The sequence below is a fragment of the Vombatus ursinus genome, unplaced genomic scaffold (assembly GCF_900497805.2).
Source record: "Vombatus ursinus unplaced genomic scaffold, bare-nosed wombat genome assembly UNPS02014812.1, whole genome shotgun sequence".
NCBI lineage: Eukaryota > Metazoa > Chordata > Mammalia > Diprotodontia > Vombatidae > Vombatus > Vombatus ursinus.
Window position 1 is genome coordinate 102,431,394 of NW_020954590.1, and position 19,907 is coordinate 102,451,300.

At 36.0% G+C, this 19,907-nt stretch overlaps 1 protein-coding gene across 4 annotated transcripts in view; it reads right to left on the reverse strand.

Annotated features, from left to right (window-relative positions):
- LOC114053688 (interleukin-7-like) overlaps positions 1-19,907 on the reverse strand; it is a 55,481-nt gene that overhangs the window by 33,228 nt on the left and 2,346 nt on the right. For all 4 annotated transcript variants that reach the window (XM_027876804.1, XM_027876805.1, XM_027876803.1 and 1 more), the window contains exon 2: positions 4,159-4,298. In XM_027876804.1, coding sequence (XP_027732605.1) covers positions 4,159-4,298 — 140 coding nt within the window. The remainder of the gene's footprint in view (positions 1-4,158; positions 4,299-19,907) is intronic.

The following is a 19,907-nucleotide window of genomic DNA, read 5'->3' on the forward strand; positions in this document are numbered from 1 at the left end:
TCTATCTATCTATCTATCTATCTATCTATCTATCTATCTATCTATCTATCAGTTAGGTGATGCAGTGGATAGAATGCTGGTGTTGGATTCAAGAAGACTCATCTTTGTGAGTTTAAATCTTACAGAAGGCATTAGTAGTGGGAGGAATTAGGAAAGACTTCTTGTGGAAGGTGAGATTTGAGTTAGTTTTTGAAGGAAGCCAGGGAAGCCAGGAGACAGAGGTGTGGAAGAAGAGCATTCTAGGCATAGAGGAACATCCAGTGACAGGCACAGAGGTGAGATGGAGGGTTCTGTGTGAGGAACAACAAGAAGGTAGTGTTAACGAACTGTAAAGTTTGTGAATGGGAAGAGAGTGTAATAAGGCTAGAAAAGTAGGAAGGGGCCACATTATGAAGGGCTTTAAAAGCCAAACAGGATTTTAGACTTGATCCTGAGGCTGATAGGGAGCAACTAGACTTTTATTTATTTATTTACTACCTACCCCTAAAATAAAATCTTCCTTCTCTAGGCCAAATATTTGCAGTTCCTTTAACTAAACATAATACCCACATGCATTCTTATGCTTTCTTATTCTTTTCCTCCAATCTATTTCAAAAAGTCAACCTCACAAGTATAAGATGGGGGAGTGGGGTGTAGCTAGATAGCAAGTTCACCTCAAAAAAAGCTGGAAGTTTTAGTGGACTTCAAGCTCCATATGTTACATTATGAGAAGTATATATATTAATGCCTTTGGAGACAACAAGCACAAGACTAGCATCTGACCTCTCTCTTAGTCCAATTCATTCCTCACAATTGTATGTTCCTTCCCATACTTTGTTTTGATAAAAGTATTAAAATGTTTTATCATCCGTCATTTAAGTCAACTCAACAAATAACTTATTATGACAAGGTTTATAGCTTTAGTGCTTCATGGCATCAGAGTCCACTCCCCTCATTTTAGAGGTGAGAAATGTGAGGCCCAGGAAAATTAAATGACTTGCAAAATGTCACACACCTTGTAAATACCAAAAACAGACTCTGAACTCAAGTTCTTTGATTCTTTCCACTATACCATATAATTCATCACTTTTAAGGGTCTACCACAAGCATTCTTGGCCCAAATCCTTTTACATGTGCTTGATAGTGTCTTTTTATACTACTTCTTGAGTGTAAGGCATAATGGGCAATATTCCACAGCTAACCACCATGAATCTTTCTATTTCCTCTTAAGCCACCTGCCATTTTGATTTTTCTAAGATCATCATGTTCCATGGTTCAAAGCCAACAGCATCTAGGTGAGCACTGATGTTCAAAAGATGGAGCTGTTGTGGCAGGAGAAGTGTGGCATGTTTAAGAGCAAAGAACAGTTTTCAGATGTAATCCTGGCCATCTGCCACTAAAGCCCAATTCTGATGACTCACAATGCTATAGAGCTTACTTTATATATTCAAAGGCTAGGCATGTTCTGGAATACTCTGACAAGCAGAAAAGGCTTTTGAGTATGGGCCCAGTGATGGACAGTTATTTCTTTTGACCAAGAAGCAAGATAAATAATTTCAAAGAGGCTCATTACATCAAGGCAATGCAATTTTCAATCATGACAACTCTTGAAGATTATCTACCAAATCACAGATGGAAGTGAACACACCATCAAAGTCACAGATTCCTGAACTACTGAAGAAGATGCAGACTTCCTCCTATTAAATTCTGGGCCTAGCTCATTCCCCATTTTCAGTGCTAACTATAGATTTAATAGAGAGGGGTTCTGTAGTATTCTGAGGCATAATGAAATTAATACCATGTTGTCTGAAAGTATTAAAACCACCAGAGGAAGTCCACTACCATATTGAGTGAATCCTCTATGGAGAATTTATGACAAGATATGGAGGAGAATTATACAGTCGATCAAGCAATCAATCAACAAGAAGTTATTAAGTGCCTACTATGTATCATCCCTGGTACTACAAATACAAAAATGAAATAGTCATTGCCTTCAAGGAACTTACGTTCTATTGAAGGATGCAGCATGCAAATTTATAAATATTTAAAATGTAGACAAAATAAATCCTAAGGTAGTTTTGAGAGAGAGTGCACTAGAGTTTGAGGTGGAAGCATTAAGAGAAATTTCATGTAGAAGGCAGTTTTTTGAGTCGAGTCCTGAAGGAAATCACAGATTCTGAAAGGAATCTGGGGGGGAAGAGTATATTGCACAAGCATAAGGAGGAGCCAGTGCAAAGGCCCAGAGATGGGAGAAGCATTGTATATGTAGAAGAGAAAGTAGAGGGGTATGGCTGAATTGTAGTGTGTGGAGAGGAAAAAAAAATGTATAAAAAAACACTAGAAAGGTAGTAGAGAGAGGCGTTGTAGAGAGATGCAAATGCCTAAAAGAGAAGTTTATTTTTGGTCCTAGATGTAACAGGGAGCCACTTAAATTTATTAAGTAGGGAGAATAACATGGTGGAACCTCACTTTAATAAAGTCAGTTAAGTGAATGTGTGCAGGATGAATTGGAGAGGGACAATACTTGAGGTAGGGAGACCAAAGGAGGCTGTACAATAGCACATGTGAGAGGTGAGGAGAGCCTGAACTAGGGTGGCATTTGTGTGATTGGTAAAGGGATATACGTATGAGAGACACCATGGAGACAGAAATGATGAGATTTGGCAACTGACTGGATATGCAGGATGAATGAGAATGAAGGACTAAGTATGACATTGAAGTTACAGACCTAAATGACTGGCAGGATGGTGGTGCTCCTGTGAGTAATGGGGAAATTCAGCAGAGTGGTTGGTTTTGAAGAAAAGGTTAGTTCTATTTTTGATGTGTTGAATTTTAGATGCTTATGGAACATTCTGTTTGAAATGTCCAACAGGCAGAGGGATATGTGTAACTGAAACTCAGGAGGTAGACTAAAGTTGGATATATGGACTCAGGAACCATTGGAATAGAGATGGAAATTGAAGCTACTAGGGCTGATAAGGTTACTCAGTGAGAAAGTATGGAGAAAAGAGAGGAGACGGAATAGGACTGAGCCTTGGGATACAACCACAGTTAGCAAGATATGGATGTTGAAGGGATAAAGGGAAATGAAGAGTGGTCAGAAAGAAAAGAGGAAAAACCAGAAAAGAGCAGTGCCATGAAAACCCAGGGAGGAAAGACTATCCTGAAGAAAAGGCAGTCAACAGAGAGCTCAAGAATGATTAGTATTGAAGATTTAAGATGGCATGGAGGACTAATGAAATCTATATGACTAAAAGAAGAGAGAGTACCCAAACCAATGAGAGAATGGCTGCATTGAAATTTTGAAGAATAAAATACATCCAGGATGGCTGGGTGAATGAAACACCCACTATCACTGGGGGTACCTACTCCAGCCTTTGTTTTCCTCCTTTGGCTCTTCTCTTAGATGGATCCACCTCAAAACCATTCAAGCTGCTTTATTACTCACATGGATTGGATAAGATGGAAGTTACATCCAGGGAGATCAAGGACCATCATATGTCTTGCCACTCCCTATGTCCTCTAGATCTGCTCTGCCTCTAAACTACTGATACAATTTGAGCCTTGCCATCTGCCACCACCCCTACATTTAGGATTTATGGGCCTTTCCATCCACTCTGTCATGAATTTTCTTTTCAGTATTATGGTCCCTAATTAGAATATGAGATCCTTGAAAGTAGAAATTGTCCCACTTTTAAATTTGTATTTCCAGTACTTAGCAGATAGCAATGAATTTTCATTCATCCATCTATCCATTCACTCATTTATTCATTTATGATACTGTGATATGTTATTCAAGCAACATTAAAAATTTTTAAAAACATAGGAGTCCTTGGCTAAATGAAGATAAATGAACATGTATCTGCCTCAAAGGAATTTACTCACAGTTACCAACTTAAGAGGCAGTATTGTGTAGACTGTAGAGTTGGCCTTGAAGCCTGGAACTAGAACTCTGGTTTTCTAAATCTAAATTACTTTTCACAACAAAATAATGGGACTACTAACAAATAACAAGTATAGATTCACATATCATTAATAACAGCAATTCTAATCTGTATCTTATAGATATTTCACTTTCTTACAAAAGAATATTATACACCTTCACATTTTTAATATCTAAAGACCAATTTTAAAATTATCAACAAATGAAAATATTAAGAAGACAAAACAACTACATACCAAATGTTGAATGTTGACAAATAAGACATTCATATAATTTTCTATTGTATTATTTTTATCTTCAATCTCACAATCAGAAGAAGTTGCTGGCAACAGAACAAGGATCAATGAAGGAATTCCAAAGATAGACCTAAAAAAAACTAAATTCAACATCATATAAGAATGTTGTGTCATAAGCCAATTTCTATATTCTATAAAGTGAAACACATGCTATGTAGTTACATAATTCAAGTGGAATTTATCTATTTCTGATAAATAAAAGTCCATCTTTATTGGTAGAGATCATAGAGTTCTCTTTACAAATCAATCCATCATTATGAATAGAGTCGCCATTTTGGGATGTAGCTTTCTTTCACTGCAATTGGATAGATGTGATGGTTTACTCAGATTAGTCTAAGTAGAAGTGATAGAGATGTGGTAATCAATTTTTTTCTTGGAATCCAATGCCTATCTGGAACTGAAGGACAAACTCTAGGGATAGGACACTAGATCAGTCTTTTACATTTTTTTGTATATATAAATATCTATATGTATGTGCATGTACATGCACATATATGTACACACATATGCATATCACATATTGATATATATGTATATGCATATGTACATTCAACATGTCTCTATGCATATATATGTATGAGTATACACATACATAGTTATCTCTTCCACATTGGCACTTTCCCCATCACAGCTTTGATATATTGTGGGTTAGTGTAAGAAATTAAATGGGATTTTTTTGGGAATATTGTGGAAGGCCAGCAGATGACAGAGAAAGTTTAGAAACTCAAAAATGCATAATATATGTATAGTATTGTATAATATCAACATATTTTATCTTCTAATACTATCATAGTTCAGACTTCTTCTCTGGTACAAAGGGAAGACCAAAAACCTTCATGTGGATTTTCAAGATCCTGGGGTTACCACACCCTTAAATCCTGCAATGTGAAAGGGATAAGTGTGTGTGTGCTAGGGCACTGTGCTAATTGCTTTACAATTATTTTCTCATTTGATTTTCACCAGAACCCTGGAAGGTAAGTGCTATTATTATCCCCATTTTACAGTTCAGGAAATTGAGGCAAACAGAGATTAAGTGATTTGCTCAGGGTCACATAGATAATATAAATGTCTGAGGTTGGATTTGAACTCCAGTCCTCCTGACTCTGAGCCTGGCTGTCTCTATGTTGAGGTACCCAAATTATTTGTTAAAAATATAAACAAGTTTTTTTTAAATTTCTGTTAGTATTGGGAACAAAAAAAAATCAACTTGTCTGGTTGCTTTACAATTACCCTGGGAGAGATATTGTTTATTACTTCCTTTCAAAGTATATATAGCTTCCCATTAAAATGTGTGAATGCATAACTAACCTTGTGGCTTTCTGGGCTTGTTGAAAATTTAGTCCCCAACATTCATTCTCATCTTTTGAACAGGGCAAGATTTAGCTTATATCCTTTCTCATTAGTGATGAGCCATGTAGAGCAGAACCTTGGAAAATTTATGTTGTTGGATTTTGGGGACATTGACTAATATCTAAAAGAACCTCCTTAGAAGTCATGTAGTACAGTCTTTACTCAAACCATGACTTTTATTTACAACCATTTTACCAGTGTCATCTACTGTATGTCTGAGCACTCTAGTTAAAATCAGCTCATTATTTCATGAGGTAGCACATTTAATTTTTGGATAACTGTCCTGAAGTTCTTCCTTCTACTGGGTCAACAATATTCTTCACTTTACCTTCTGTGTTTGTGATGATTGTGGTGATTTCTCAACTGTCAGCCCATGCAAGACAATGAGTTTTTAATGCATAATTTCTATTGGCCATGTCTTGCTAGGTATTCAGTAGTTAACTAAATTTTTATAGCCTGCAGTGATATACTGCACAACTTCTATTGATCCCTTGCATAATCTTCATTGATTAACAAATCTGACTTCATTAAAGATAACCTTTCTGGGATTTCTGGTGGCAATAGCCTGATCCTTGATTGCTATTTTAAAACACTTGTGTTTCTGTAAACAACCTCATATGATTTAGCCATTTTTGATACTTCTTTCTCAACATATTATTGATTTGAATATCATCTTAGAGGGCATTGTGATTCTACTCTTGGATCTAAGTTGTTTAGTAGATTCTACCCAGAGGTAAACCAGTTTTGTGTACATTTGAAAAATTCAGTTTCTCATGCCTTTTGTCTTTAATATTGCTTGGTGAGTTGATGTCTGCAAATGTATTTCTGTAGGCTTCTGACAGGTATAATGTGTGCTGTGAGAATAATTATTAATATTCTTCCTCCTTTTTTGGTGAAGAAGTGTTGACCTTTGCATAGACAGCTGACTTGGGTGATGGGCCCTATGTTTCATTAATATTGTGCAGGTTTTTAGTTCAGAATACAAAAATGAGATTTTTTTTCTAATCAATTATAGTCTTAAATTACTGTTCCAAATGTATAAATTAATGCTGGTATTATGTATGTGCTATTTTCTTTAAATGTGTTCTTCCCATTGAACTTTGTAATCTATACCTATATTAGCCAGAAAGCCTCGATTTTTTCAGTTGCTCAATTGCAATTTTCCCTTGATAACTTTATGCTATGATAGCGAAGTGCTATTTTGACTGGAGGAGACCAAAGTACTGATAAGTACCACTTTTATCCATTGGTTTCATTTGGCCTCAAAATTTGAGCTTGAAGTCATCAGTCTATCTTTCCTCATCATGTATTAAGAATTTTACACTTACTGAATTCAAATAGTATTTTGAAATCTTTGGGAAAAAAATTCCATAAGATGCAAGACAGGTGGGGTGTGCATGTGTGTGTGTGTGTGTGTGTGTGTTGCCATATAGCATGATGTCTTTGACATCCATGTACACCAAATAATTCTCAAGCAATGTTTTAGTTTGACTCTATTTTTTCCATGGAAGTCTTACTTAGTTCTATTAGAGATGATGATGGATTATGGCTGGGCAGAAGCATAATGGCCTCAAACTCTTTCCGTGAAAAAAATGTAATGTTTTGTATTGATTATTTCTGACATTATTATGTAGGTGGTATAATTCAAATAGAGAACAGTTTTTCCACATAGATATTAAAAGATTCTAGTATTTTCCCTGTACTTGGATCTATTTTATATATTTGCATGACATCAATGAGTCACAAGTGTGGAACTGAGTGAAAGCTTTGCAAAACCAATAAAAGCAGAGTGGCTTGTTTAATAATTTTTGTTGTTGTTGAGTTATTTCAGTAGTGTCTGACTTTCCACTATCCCATTTGGGGTTTTCTTGGCAAAGGTATTGGATTTCCTTCTTCAGCTCATTTTACATATGAGGAAATTCAGGGAAACAGGATTAAGTGACTTGCCCAGGTTCACACAGATAGGAAGTGTCTAAGGCCAGATTTGAACTTAGGTCCTCTCAACTCCAAGGCTGATGCTCTATCTACTGTGCCACCTACGTGCCCTCTTCAATAATTAATAAACCTATAAGAAGTGCCTGGTATACCATTTTTGGTATACCCTCCTTTCTCCTCTTCTAATATATTATATTTTTGTAAATGTTCATAGATGTTTTAATGATAAAAGCTATAACTTTTATATATGGTAAACATATTCCTAATTTTCTAATACTTGGAAGGTACATTGTAGTTATATCCTTATTCTTATGATTATTTAATTTTTTATCATTTTTTTGATAAGACTCAAATAGAGATTGTTCTGGGACAAGTTGCCAGCCTGAGATTATTCTTTTACATATATATTTAACAGTCTCTAGACTATTGCAAAGGTAGATAAATACATGCTCTTTGAAGCTGAATAAAATATATTTGAATTTAAGTCCATTCTCTTGTAGGCTCAATGATTTTGAGTTCCTGTGTAAAGTTTCTATTGAAATCTTTGATTTCCATTTATTTTAGAGATTATGAGTGTTTGTTAGGTGACAGCAAATGAAAACATTGTTCATAAATTCTGATATGAAAACAGTGGTAAGGATGATAATTTTGATAAAGTCTGCCTCAGGAACTTTCCAAATTCCCTTTTCAAAGCCTTCTATTTCCAGCATGGTACCTTAGATAACAGGTACCTCTTGCCATATTGCTTCTTCTCTATTCAACTTTCTTAAAATTTGTGCCTAGCTGGCTAACCTATAAAAAAGGCCCTAATAAACTATTTTATGCAGAAGTAGAAATGTGATAATGGCTTTATTATTTTCATTTTAATAAGGAGCAATATTTAAATAAAAGGAATGACATTAATTGCATAATTTCAAATATGCTATTGGGGAGATTTGGGGGAGGACCATAGGTTTTTTCTCAAATATACTCTACCTGCTCATACTGCTGGCATTATTTGTAGATTAGTGTGAAATTCTGGGTTATATTCCCTGAAATATATTCATAGGGTCATAGATTTTGAGCTGGAAAGTACCTTAGAAGTCATGTAATCTAAGAGGTATTCTGGGAAGATGGCAAATAGATCTGAAATTTCCAGGCTTTCCAGATTTCCTCCACAAACAGACAGAAAATCACAATGAAATGAACATAGACCAGCAAAAATAAAGGGGTAAAGCAGTTGTCCTCCTAAAACAACTTGAGAGGACCTCAGAGAAAAGGCCAGGGGGTGAGGTTGGCCTGAAGAAATGTAAACACCTCTAGGCAAACTCCACTGATTTAACAAACAGTGGGCCCTGAGGGTTGCAGATTAGGCCTCTAGAAATTTCACCTCAACTTTCACCATGCTCACAGCCTTAAGAAATTTTGCCTCAGGAACTTTTCATCTAGGGAACAGCAGAAGACTAGGGGAAGACTAGGATTCCTCCCCCACCCCAGCTTGACAACCCCCCAACCCCGTTTCTCGAAGTCAGACCTGGCAGTACTGACCAGATGTGATTTTGGGCTATCGCTGTGGGTGGGGAGGAGCGAGTACACGCCTGTTGAGTGTGGTACCACAGGAAGCAAGAACATTTTCAGGACAGCACGGCTGGGGTCATAACTTTGGCTTAAGGGAAGGAGGAGAAGAGTCCCTGGGGTTGAGCCTCCATAAAGAATTCAGAAAGCAATAGTAAGGAGGATCTGAAGCCTAAGGCAACATTACCTACAACTAGGGATTAAAACTTGATAATGATGATGATGATAATAATAATAATTAGCTGCTAAAAATAAAATAAAATAAAATAAAAATAAAAATGAGTAGGCAATGAAAAAAGAACCCAACCATGGATAGCTACTTTGGTGTTAAAGAAAATCTGGGTTCATATTCAGAGGAAGATAGTGAAGTAAAAAAAAAAATCCACACCTACCCCAAAGAGTAATGTCAAATAGTCACAAGCCCAGAAAGAACTATTGGAAGAGCTTAAGAAAGAATTCAAAAATAAAATAAAAGCAATCCAAGAAAATTATGAAAAAAGTTAACCAATTGGAAAAAGAGATACAAAATCTTAAGGAAGAAAATAATTCCTTCAAAGCTAGAGCTGAATAAGTGGAATTGAATGACATTATAAGACAACAAAAAATAATAAAACTAGAAAAAATAGAAGAGAATCTGAAACATCTCATTAGAAACACCACTGATCTGAAGAATTGATCAAAGAAAGACTATATTAAGAATTGTCAGACTGCCTGAAAGTTATGATAACAAAAGAATCTGAATATATTACAGAGATTAAGGAAAATTGCCCTGAAGTTCTAGAACAAGAGGGTAAAATATAAATAGAAAAATATCTACCATTCACTACCTGAATGACAGCCCAGGAAGAAAACCTATAGGAATGTCATAACCAAGTTTCAAAATTCCCAGGTCAAAGAGAAATTATTGTAAGCAAAAAAAAAAAAAAAAAAAAAAATTTAAAAACTGTGGGAAACCAGTCAGGATTTCACAAGTCCCAGCAGCTTCTACACTAAGACTGTATGTCTTGGAACGTTATATTTTGAAAAGCAAAGGAGCTGGGGTTGCATCCAATAATAACTTACCCAGAAAAGTTGAATATAATTCTGAATAGAAAAGAAATGGACATTTGATGAACTGAAAGACTTTCAGGTATTTGTAACAAAAAGATCAGAACTCAGTGAAAAAATCAATATAAAAGATCCAGAAGAAATATGAGGAAATCATTAAAGACTAATTATAAGGCACTGATAAAAGTCAAACTCTTTACTTATGATATATGAAAATGTTACCATATTCTTAATACTTTTATCATTACTAAGGTAGTTTGAAAGAAATGTTGGGGCTGAATTGTGCATGATGGGGGTGATTCTAAAAAACAAAACTGTGTAGGAAAAGGTAAAAATGAGCAATTATCTCATAAAAAGGGGGCATGGAAGAAAGAACTAATACAGAGGAAACAGGTTTGGAGTGGAGGTCTGGTAATACTAGAAACCTTATTCTCATCTGGGTTGAAGAGGAAACAAAGTGTACATCTGAAGAGGTTTAGAAGTCTCTGAACATCTAGAGAGGTTAGAAAACTGAGGGACAGAGTGGGGGAGGGACTTTTAGAAGGGTGTAGAGATTAAGATTAAGAGGGTTGGGGGAGAAGATAAAGGAGGGACTTTTAGAGAGGTGGGTAAAATAAGGAATAAGAGGGCAAGGGAAAAAGAAATGGTTATAGGGATAGAGTAAAAAGAGAGGCTGAGAAGGAAAATAGTGAGTAAAAGTAAGATGGAGGGAAATTCACAAATAATAACTATGACTTTGAGTGTGAATGGGATGAACTCACTGATAAAATGGAAATAGATAGCAAAATGGATTAAAAATCAGCATCCAACCATGTGTTTTAAGAAACACATTTAAGAATGAGAGATATGGAGTTAAAATGGAGGGTTGGAGTAGAATTTATTATGCTTCAGCTGATGCAAAAAGGCAGGGGTAGCAATTATGATCTCAGACAAAGTTATGGCTAAAATAGATTTAATTAAAAGAGATAAACGGTAACTTCATTTTGATAAAAGGTACCATAGACAAGGAAGCAATATCAATACTTAACCTATATGCACTGAATATTATAGCATCTACAGCTTTCAAAGTTAAATGAATTACAGGTTGAGATAGATAAATAGTACTCTAAAAATAAGGGACATAATCTTCCCTCTTCAGAAATTGATAAATCTAACCAAAAAATAAATAAGAAAGAAGCTAAGGAAGTGAATAGAATTTTAGATAAACCAGATATGATAGATATCTGGAGAGAATTGAATGGAAATAATAAGGAATACACCTTTTCTCAGCAGTTTATGGTACCTTTACCAGGATTGACCATATATTAGTACACAAAAATTTTATAGTTAAAAGCCGAAATATCAAAAGTATTCTTTGCAGATAACAATATAATAAAAATTATATTTAATAAAGGACCAAGGAAACATAGATTAAAAACTAATTAGAGATTAAACAACCTAATCTTAAAGAATGAGTGGGTTAAGGAACAAATCATAGAAGCAATCAATACTTTCATTAAAGAGAAGGGAAGTAATGAGACAACATATCAAAACCTATAGGAAACAGTAAAATCAGTTATTAGAGGAAAATTTATATCTCAAAATGCTTACATCAATTAAATAGAGAAAAAGCAGACTAATGAATTGGGTATGCTATTAAAAAAAGGAACAAATTAAAAATCCCCAATTAAACAACTAAATTAGAAATCCTAAAAACTAAAGGTGAGATGAATCAAACTGAGAATAAAAAAAAACCATTGAATTAATAAATAAAACTAGGACTTGATTTTATGAAAAAACAAATAAAATGAACAATTGGTTAATTTGATTAAAAAAAAGGAAGAAAACCAAATCACTGATATCAAATTTGAAAAGGGTGAATATATACCACTAATGAAGATGAAATTAAAGCAATTATAAAGTTATTTTGCCCAATTATAGCCAATAAATTTAACAATTTAAGTGAAATTGAAGAATATTTACAAAAATATAAATTGCCTAGTTTAGCAGAAGAGGAAATAGAATATCTAAATAGACCTACTTTAGAAAAGAAATTGAACAAGCCATAAATAAGCTTCCTAAGAGAAAAGCACCAGGATCAAATGTATTTACAAGTGAATTCTATCAAACATTTAAAGATCAACTAATTCCAATATTAAATAATTTGGAATAACAGGTAAAGAAGGGATCCTACCAAATTCCTTTTATGAAACAAATATGATACTGACTTCTAAATCAGGAAGAGTAAAAACAAAAAAAAATTATAGACCAATTTCATTAATGAATATGGATGTAAAAATCCTAAATAAAATCTTAGCTAAAAGATTGCAACAATATATTACAAAGATTATACACAATCTATTTATACATAATCTAACATTTTTATTTCATGGATGGGAAACTTGAATCCCAGACAGGTAAAGTGACTTGTCCAAAAAGTGGCAGAGGTGTTATTTGAATTCAGGTCATCTGATTCCAAATCCAGTGACCTTCCCCTTGTACTATTCTGCCATCTGTGTGGAGCCAGGCAAGTCACCCAACTTCTCTATTCCTCAGGTTCCTCACTTATAAAACAGAGATAATAATAATTACATTAATGGATCCCTTAGAATTGCTAGAAAAAAATAACTTTGTAAACTCTGTGTGTTAATAGTACCATTATTATTCATTCCCTCAGATCTGTTTGGCAACTTTTATTTCCTCTCCAACTCACCACATCATCTGAAGGAGGTTGTACATCCACCACAAAGGTAAAAAGTAGAAATGCTATATTATCTGAAATGCTATATTGAATATGATGCTATAGGAGAGTGGGAAGGAGGAGGAAGAGGAAGAAGAGGAAAAGGATAAATAGGAAGAGAAGGAAGATTTTGTAGCCTTTCCAAATCAAATCAATGAACATCTATTGAGCATGACTCCTACTCATGATACTTTATAAGTTATCCTTTTCTGATCTGGAGTACGTCGACATTCATGCAACTCCAGGGGATTAATTATTAATTAATAAAAGTATTGGGACAGTTTCTCAAACATGTGACAATACAATATATTTTCCTTGTATTCACTTCTAGAACATTATCAGAAGTGCTCTCAGGATAATTTGGTGTCATGCTACTACAAATTAGGTATTATTTTTTTTTTAGTTTAAGAGAATTAGGCAAGATGGATGAGTTGGGAACTTGGAAGCCTAATTTTTAAACTTCATACCTTGATCTTTATGGAATTCATTTACTTAAGGCCTACCATATTAGTGGTTAACAAACAAATTGATCCTATCTATAAGATGCAATTCTTTGAAAGGTAACTGAACTTCAGAGGTTAAATAACTTTTTTTTTGTTTTATTTTGTCTTTATAGGGGTATCACACCCATGTCTGATCACATTATTGTACTTTTCAAAAGCTTTTAATGATTCCTCATTGGCTGGTGAACAAGGTCTAAATTCCTCAGTGACAGTCAAGACCTCCCAAAGTTTGGCTCTAACATATATTTTAGCCTTACATCATACTATTCCTCCCCAATTTCCCTGCAGTCTAGCCAAACTGGACTATTTATCTCTCTTTATATCTTATCAGCCTTATTAGGGTCCTTGCAGGCAGAAACCATGTCTTATTTATATTTTCTCCCATTGCTTAAAGCAAAGCACTGAAAAAAGCTTAATTTTTCTGTGTGAATGAATGGGCAGAGCCCCAGTCATGAGTCACTAGTTGTGAGGGCCATTGTGCTCTAATAGCTTTAGGACCATAAAACCATAGATGTAGGGCTAGAAAGGACCGAGGTTTATAGGATCATAGATGCAGATCTGGAAGAGACTTTTTCATTTTACAGAGATTAAGTGACTTGTCTAGAGTCACATAGTATGTTTCTTAAGTGGGGTTTGAGTCTCGGCCTTTCCGCTTACTCCAGATCCCATTCTCTCTCCATTTTACATTGCTGCCTCTGATCATAGACTTAGGGTCAGAAGATATCTTAGAAGGTATCTAGTCCCACTCTTCATTTTACAGATTGAGAAAGTGAGGTTTAGATGGGTTAAGGTCATGTAGGAATATATATTAGAGTTAGCAGAGCCAGAATTTGAAATCAGGTCTTCTGACTCCAAAGCCCGTGTTCTTTCTGTGGTAAGACTCTACCTGATCAAATTGATATATAAACCCTTTGCACCTTTGTTTCAAACTTAGGAGTGATACTAGACAAGAAGGACTGATAACAGGAAAGACCTTGAATGTTGAAAGACCTAGTCTTACCTTTTCATTTTACAGATGAAGAAACTGAGGCCCTGAGAGGTTAAGTGATTTGTCCAAGTTCACACAGATATTAAGTGGCAAAGCTGTGATTTGAGCCTTGGTCCTCTGACACCAAATTTGGCACTCCTTCCCTGACAACTTTCATCTTCTTATACAGATTGTTACTGCATATTTAGCTGTCAGTGAAATTGAAAGGAACTCCTACAATGTGGTTGGGCAGGTTCTCTAGCACCTTGACTCTAACACCCTGTCTCTTGCCAAAATATGGCAGGGCTATTTCTCCAGGTTGGGCAAATTCCCGTAAGGGAGAACATTTGGCAGACTTTCCAGGCTTGTAAGTTCCTGCTTTCTGCTGCTTGACATCCTGCCTCTCCCCCAACCCCCATTCCCTAACCCCGCAAGCCAGGGTCCTTTATCCTTAATAGAACAAAGCATTAAGGTTATTACACAGTAGTTGTTCTTTGGCCATTTTTCAGTCCTGGTTGACTCTTAATGACCCCTTTGGGGTTTTCTTCGGCAAAGATACTGGAGTGGTTTGCTATTTCCTTTTCCAGCTCATTTGACCAACTAGGAAATTGAGACAAATAGGGTTAAGTGACTTGCCCAGGGCCACACAGCTAGGAAGTGTCTGAGGCTGAATTTGAACTCATGAAGATGAGTCTTTCTGACTTCAGTCCTGTCAGTCTATCCACTGAGCTACCTGGCTGCCCTACCTGCCCTCAGGTTGAAACACATCGCTCTACTTTAGGTAGTAAAACACTGTTATGAAGTCTCAGTTATTCCCCAAGAGGCATACTGAAACACATGAGCAGACAAGAGAGATCACTGTGCATCTTTTCTAGGAATCAGAAGTAGTTTTTGGCTATAAACTAAATGGATAAAAATGGTCATCTTTCTGATCTTGAAGGACGGATAAGAATTGACTGTTGACTACCTCTACTCTCTAGGATCACTCATCACTAAGATGTGTGCATTCAGATGCAAGTTTTCCTTACAGCTTCTGAAAACAAAAGTGGAATTCCTAACTGACCTTGGCTTCTATTCCAACAGGATGCTACAGGGAGTTTTGGTCATCTTCTATAAAGCAGAAATTTCACTTAAAAATTATAAATGAGTAGTTCATCACTGATTGTCTGCTGTCACTGGCTTCCTTATCAATGAATCACCATGAAAAGTACCCTCTCCCTTTCAAATTATCTTGTATTTCCTTATCTTTGTAAATGTGTGCTCTTTGAGGGCATGGACTATTTTTCATTTTTGTTTTTGCACAGATAGCCCCTAGCACAGGGTCTTACACATAGAAGGTACTTAATATATGCTTGTTGAATTAAATAGAATTGATTGCATTGGTTCCTTTCATGGCACTCTTCCACACAGATCATGAAGCTTTCAAAAAAATTTTGTGACTGTAATTCTGAAAATATGAATATTGAAATCAAACATCAACTTAGCATTTTTCAATTAGTCATTGTGTTTGGTGACACTGTTGGGCTCACTACCATGAAAACAGTAGCTCATGGTCCTTACCATTTGTAATTTGCAAAGTATGGCCCACAAAATCAAATCTATCTAGTCTCCTCTTTTTGCATGGCCAGTGAGCTAAGAATGATTTTTACATTTTTTTAACAAATAAAGTTTTATTGTACTTAAAAGTACAAAAAAACTTTCTCAGCTAGGGGGCTATACAGAAACAGATAATGGGCCCTTTGGCTCTCAGGTCTTAGTTTACCAACTCCTGCCATAAGAACCTATCCATTTTATGATCAGTAATGGCCATGACCAATTATGCACAGTCACGTAGGGACACACTATAGAGATGCATGGAAATAAAAACACTAAAGTAGGAGTTAGGAAACAGAGGTTCTAGTCCTAACTCAGGTATTAGTTACGTGTGAGAACGTGAGTAAATCCTTTTGCCTCTTGAAGCCTCAGTTTCCTCATCTGCAAAATGCAGGGAACATAGATTTAGAGTAGGAAGGATCCTCAGAGGACATTTAATCCAACTTTGTCATTTTAAAAATGAGGAAAGTGATATCAAGAGAAGTTAAATGACTTGTCTAAGGCAGAGGTTCTCAAACTTATTTGGCCTACCACCCCCTTTTAAAAATAATCACTCAGCACTGCCCTGAAAATCTATTTTCTTTAACCCCTTAATGATTTAAAAAAAATTGTGTCATTTCAAAAAAAATAAATTTTTTTTAATGATGCATTTTAAATTTAATCACTTATTATAAATTTGTGGGTTTTTTACTGCATTGAAATTTTGATGATGCAATATTGTATCATGTAGCTATATAGTGTCATACTGTAAACAAGCCATTACATGCACATACTCCTGCCCATGCATGCTGGACTTCCCAATGAAACCAACTTGCTTGCCTGCCAACACTTGCTTGGTAAGACCTGTTGGCAGACTTGACCACTGATATGTTATAACTTGCACTCTGCGTGTTTATTTGGAAAATAATGTAATCACTACAACTTTAACTGTTATACAACAGATGAAACATGTACCAACATTTGTTTTAAATTTTCTTATCTTTTCTTTCCTTATGCTTCCACCACCTCTTATTTTTATTCCATACCTCCCAATTGTACCTGAGGCTACTGTCCTCCTGGATCATTCCAGCACCCCCAGGGGGCAGTATCACCCACTTTGGAAACCTATGGAAGGTAACACAAGTAGCAACTGAGAGAGACAGGATTTGAACCACCATTCTCTGCCTCTAGACCCTGAGGTCTAGAGCCCACAGGAATTTTGGTAAAGAGTGCTGATACTGGCGTCATAGTCCTCAGGTTCAAACTGTACCATGCTGCTTCCCGAGAGCTTGGACTAGATGATGCCTAATGTCTCCTCCGGTCCTAACATTCTGTGGTATAATGATAGTTTCTGCGTGGAGGAAGAAGTACCTTTTCCACATGAGAACAAGAATTCTTTCTTTCATTCTTCTGATGCTTACTGGTCTCAAAGGTGCTCCATCAATAATCAAGCAACAAGGATTTATTGACAAAGCCTATTAGCATTGTACTGAGAGAACAGTTGATTTTTTTTAAGAGCTTTAAAAAGCTGGGTTCTGTCCTCAAGGAGAAAACTAGTTGTTGTTTTTTTTTTAAGGGGGGCGGGGAGGGGAAGCAAACACACTCGGAATAAATAAAGGGAAAAAAGACCTTATAGGATTAAGTTTCTAATTGTATGGTACACATGTTAAATGCTCTAGAAGGCTAAGTAAATATTCAGAATTCCTAGAGCAAGGGTTTTTAATCTGAGATCCATGGATCCCCAATGGGTCCATGTATAGATTTCAGGGGTTTGTGAATCTGAATGAAAAAAAAATTACATCTTTATTTTTACTAACTTCTAACTTCTCCAATGTGTCAATCATCATAAGGCTTAGAGCTAAAAGAGATCATAGGATTACTGATTTAGAGCTGGAAGGGCCTTAGAAGCTACTGAGTTCAGCCTCCTCAATGTACACAGATAAGGGAACTCTGGCACATAGGGGTTAAATAACTTGTCTAGGGTAACATAGCTCCTAAGTGTATTGTGTGAGTTGGAATTTGAACCCAAGTCTTTCTGACTTCAGTTCTAGGACCCGATCTACTACTAAGCTGTAGTGCCCTTCAGATGCTCTAATATTCTAGCCATGGCTTTTTGCTGTGTACCACTATCCCATAGTGCTGATGATGCTTCCCATCTGCTAGCTTTCCCCTTTAACACTGGCACTTTACTAGGAACTCTTCCTTTGTTTCAAAACATATTATGAAACATGTTTCTCTGCATTTATTCTATCCCTCTGCAAGGAGAACATTTTTTGGTCAGGAGAACTGACCAAATAGAAAATGGCTACTCTGCTGAATAGTCCTAGAAGTTCATGGTGCAGCTCAGTAGGGTTAATTTCCTGCTTTTTTGGGGGGGGGGGTGAAGCAATCAGGTTTAAGTGACTTGCCCAGGGTCGCACAGCTAGTAAGTGTCAAGTGTCAGAAGCCGGCTTTGAACTCTGGTCCTCTTGACTCCAGGGCCGGTGCTCTGTCCACTGCGTCACCTAGCTGCCCCAGCTAATTTCTATTGTTAACATCTTATCTTTCGATGTGGTTTCCTCAGTTAAGAGCTTTTCACTCACTCCCCATAAGCCCCATGCAGTGTTTATATACAACGCTGGGATCTCCTGAACACATTGCTCATAACTGAGACAAGTCCTCTCTCTTTTCTTTTTTCATCTCTATTTGCTTTCATGCCGTGTCACTGTGAATATATAGCCATAATTAGATCAAACAATCGTTTTCTTTCCAAACTTTACTTTCCATGTTTGGCATTAGGATCCAGAAGATTCATATACTGTATTTATATACAACAAAAGAAAAAGGAGCTTGGGGCCATGGGTGTGAAGCCACAGCAATAAAACCTCAGAGGACACCTAGTCCAATCCCATAATTTTACTGGCAAGAAAACTGAGGCCTAGCAAGGTGAAATGACTTCCCCAACAGGTTGTGTCAGAGGTGATATTTGAACCTGAGGACTATGACTCCAGTATCAGCACTCTTTAACACAATTCCTACATGCATGATTCTACATACAGTCATGTCTCCAAAGGCAAAGTTCATTAATGGAGATTAAGCCCTAGATATTTAGACGATGATATGCACTACTAAGTGTCTACCTAAGTCCTACCTACTCCTTGTGAGAATAAATTATAGACATCAAGAATCAAATGAAGACTGATCCCAAGTTTGACTCCATTCGCTCCCTGCTTGTTGTATTATTCATCCTTGACAATGATTCAATTAATTAAATGGCAAAATAAAAGAAAACAATAAAGGATTTGCAGGGGGGTAGGGTGTGTTGGTAAGTCATTCAAGTTGCAACTGGCTTAAAGAAAAAAGAAAGTGTAGTTTTAAGTACTTTTAACTGCATGTTGCTCTTATCTACCTATTGTATTAAAAATCTGAATATATCACGTTTTCTATCTTCAACAAAAGAAAAAAGAGAAAGAGAAAACTACAAGATTCTCAATAAACCCAACAAAATATCTTGATTCCAGTTAATATCTATCTGCCCTAGTGTTAGGGAAGTATGTCCTAGCTTAGCTGCATTTTTCTTATTACATTTATTTTCAGAAAACAAGATTTTATAAATATTTTTCAAACATTATTCGCTTTGACAAAAGTCTTCAATATGTTAGCATGGATACAATGAGGGAGATCCCTCCCAACTGTACAATTCTAGGATTCCATGATATACTCTTTTTCGTCTTTCTGCCCCAAATAAAAATGTGCAAATTACTGTGGGAGATAGTGTTTTGTGTGGTGTTATTAGCAGCTCTATCCTGTCATCTTTTCCAGTTCCCTGTGTTCCTTCCAGTTTCAGTGTCCTCATCATCCTTTCCAACTCCTTCCCTATCTTTTTTTTGTAACATCTCCACATCCTCAAGTTATTCTCTACCCCTGCTTTTTCCCCCTTCTACTTCCTAAGTCCAAAAAAGAAACAAGAAATTTTAAGTTGCAAACTATCCTAAGAGATAAGGGCAGGCAAAATAGTATTGAAACTTATTTATTTCTATCATTAACCCCCTTATTGGGCATA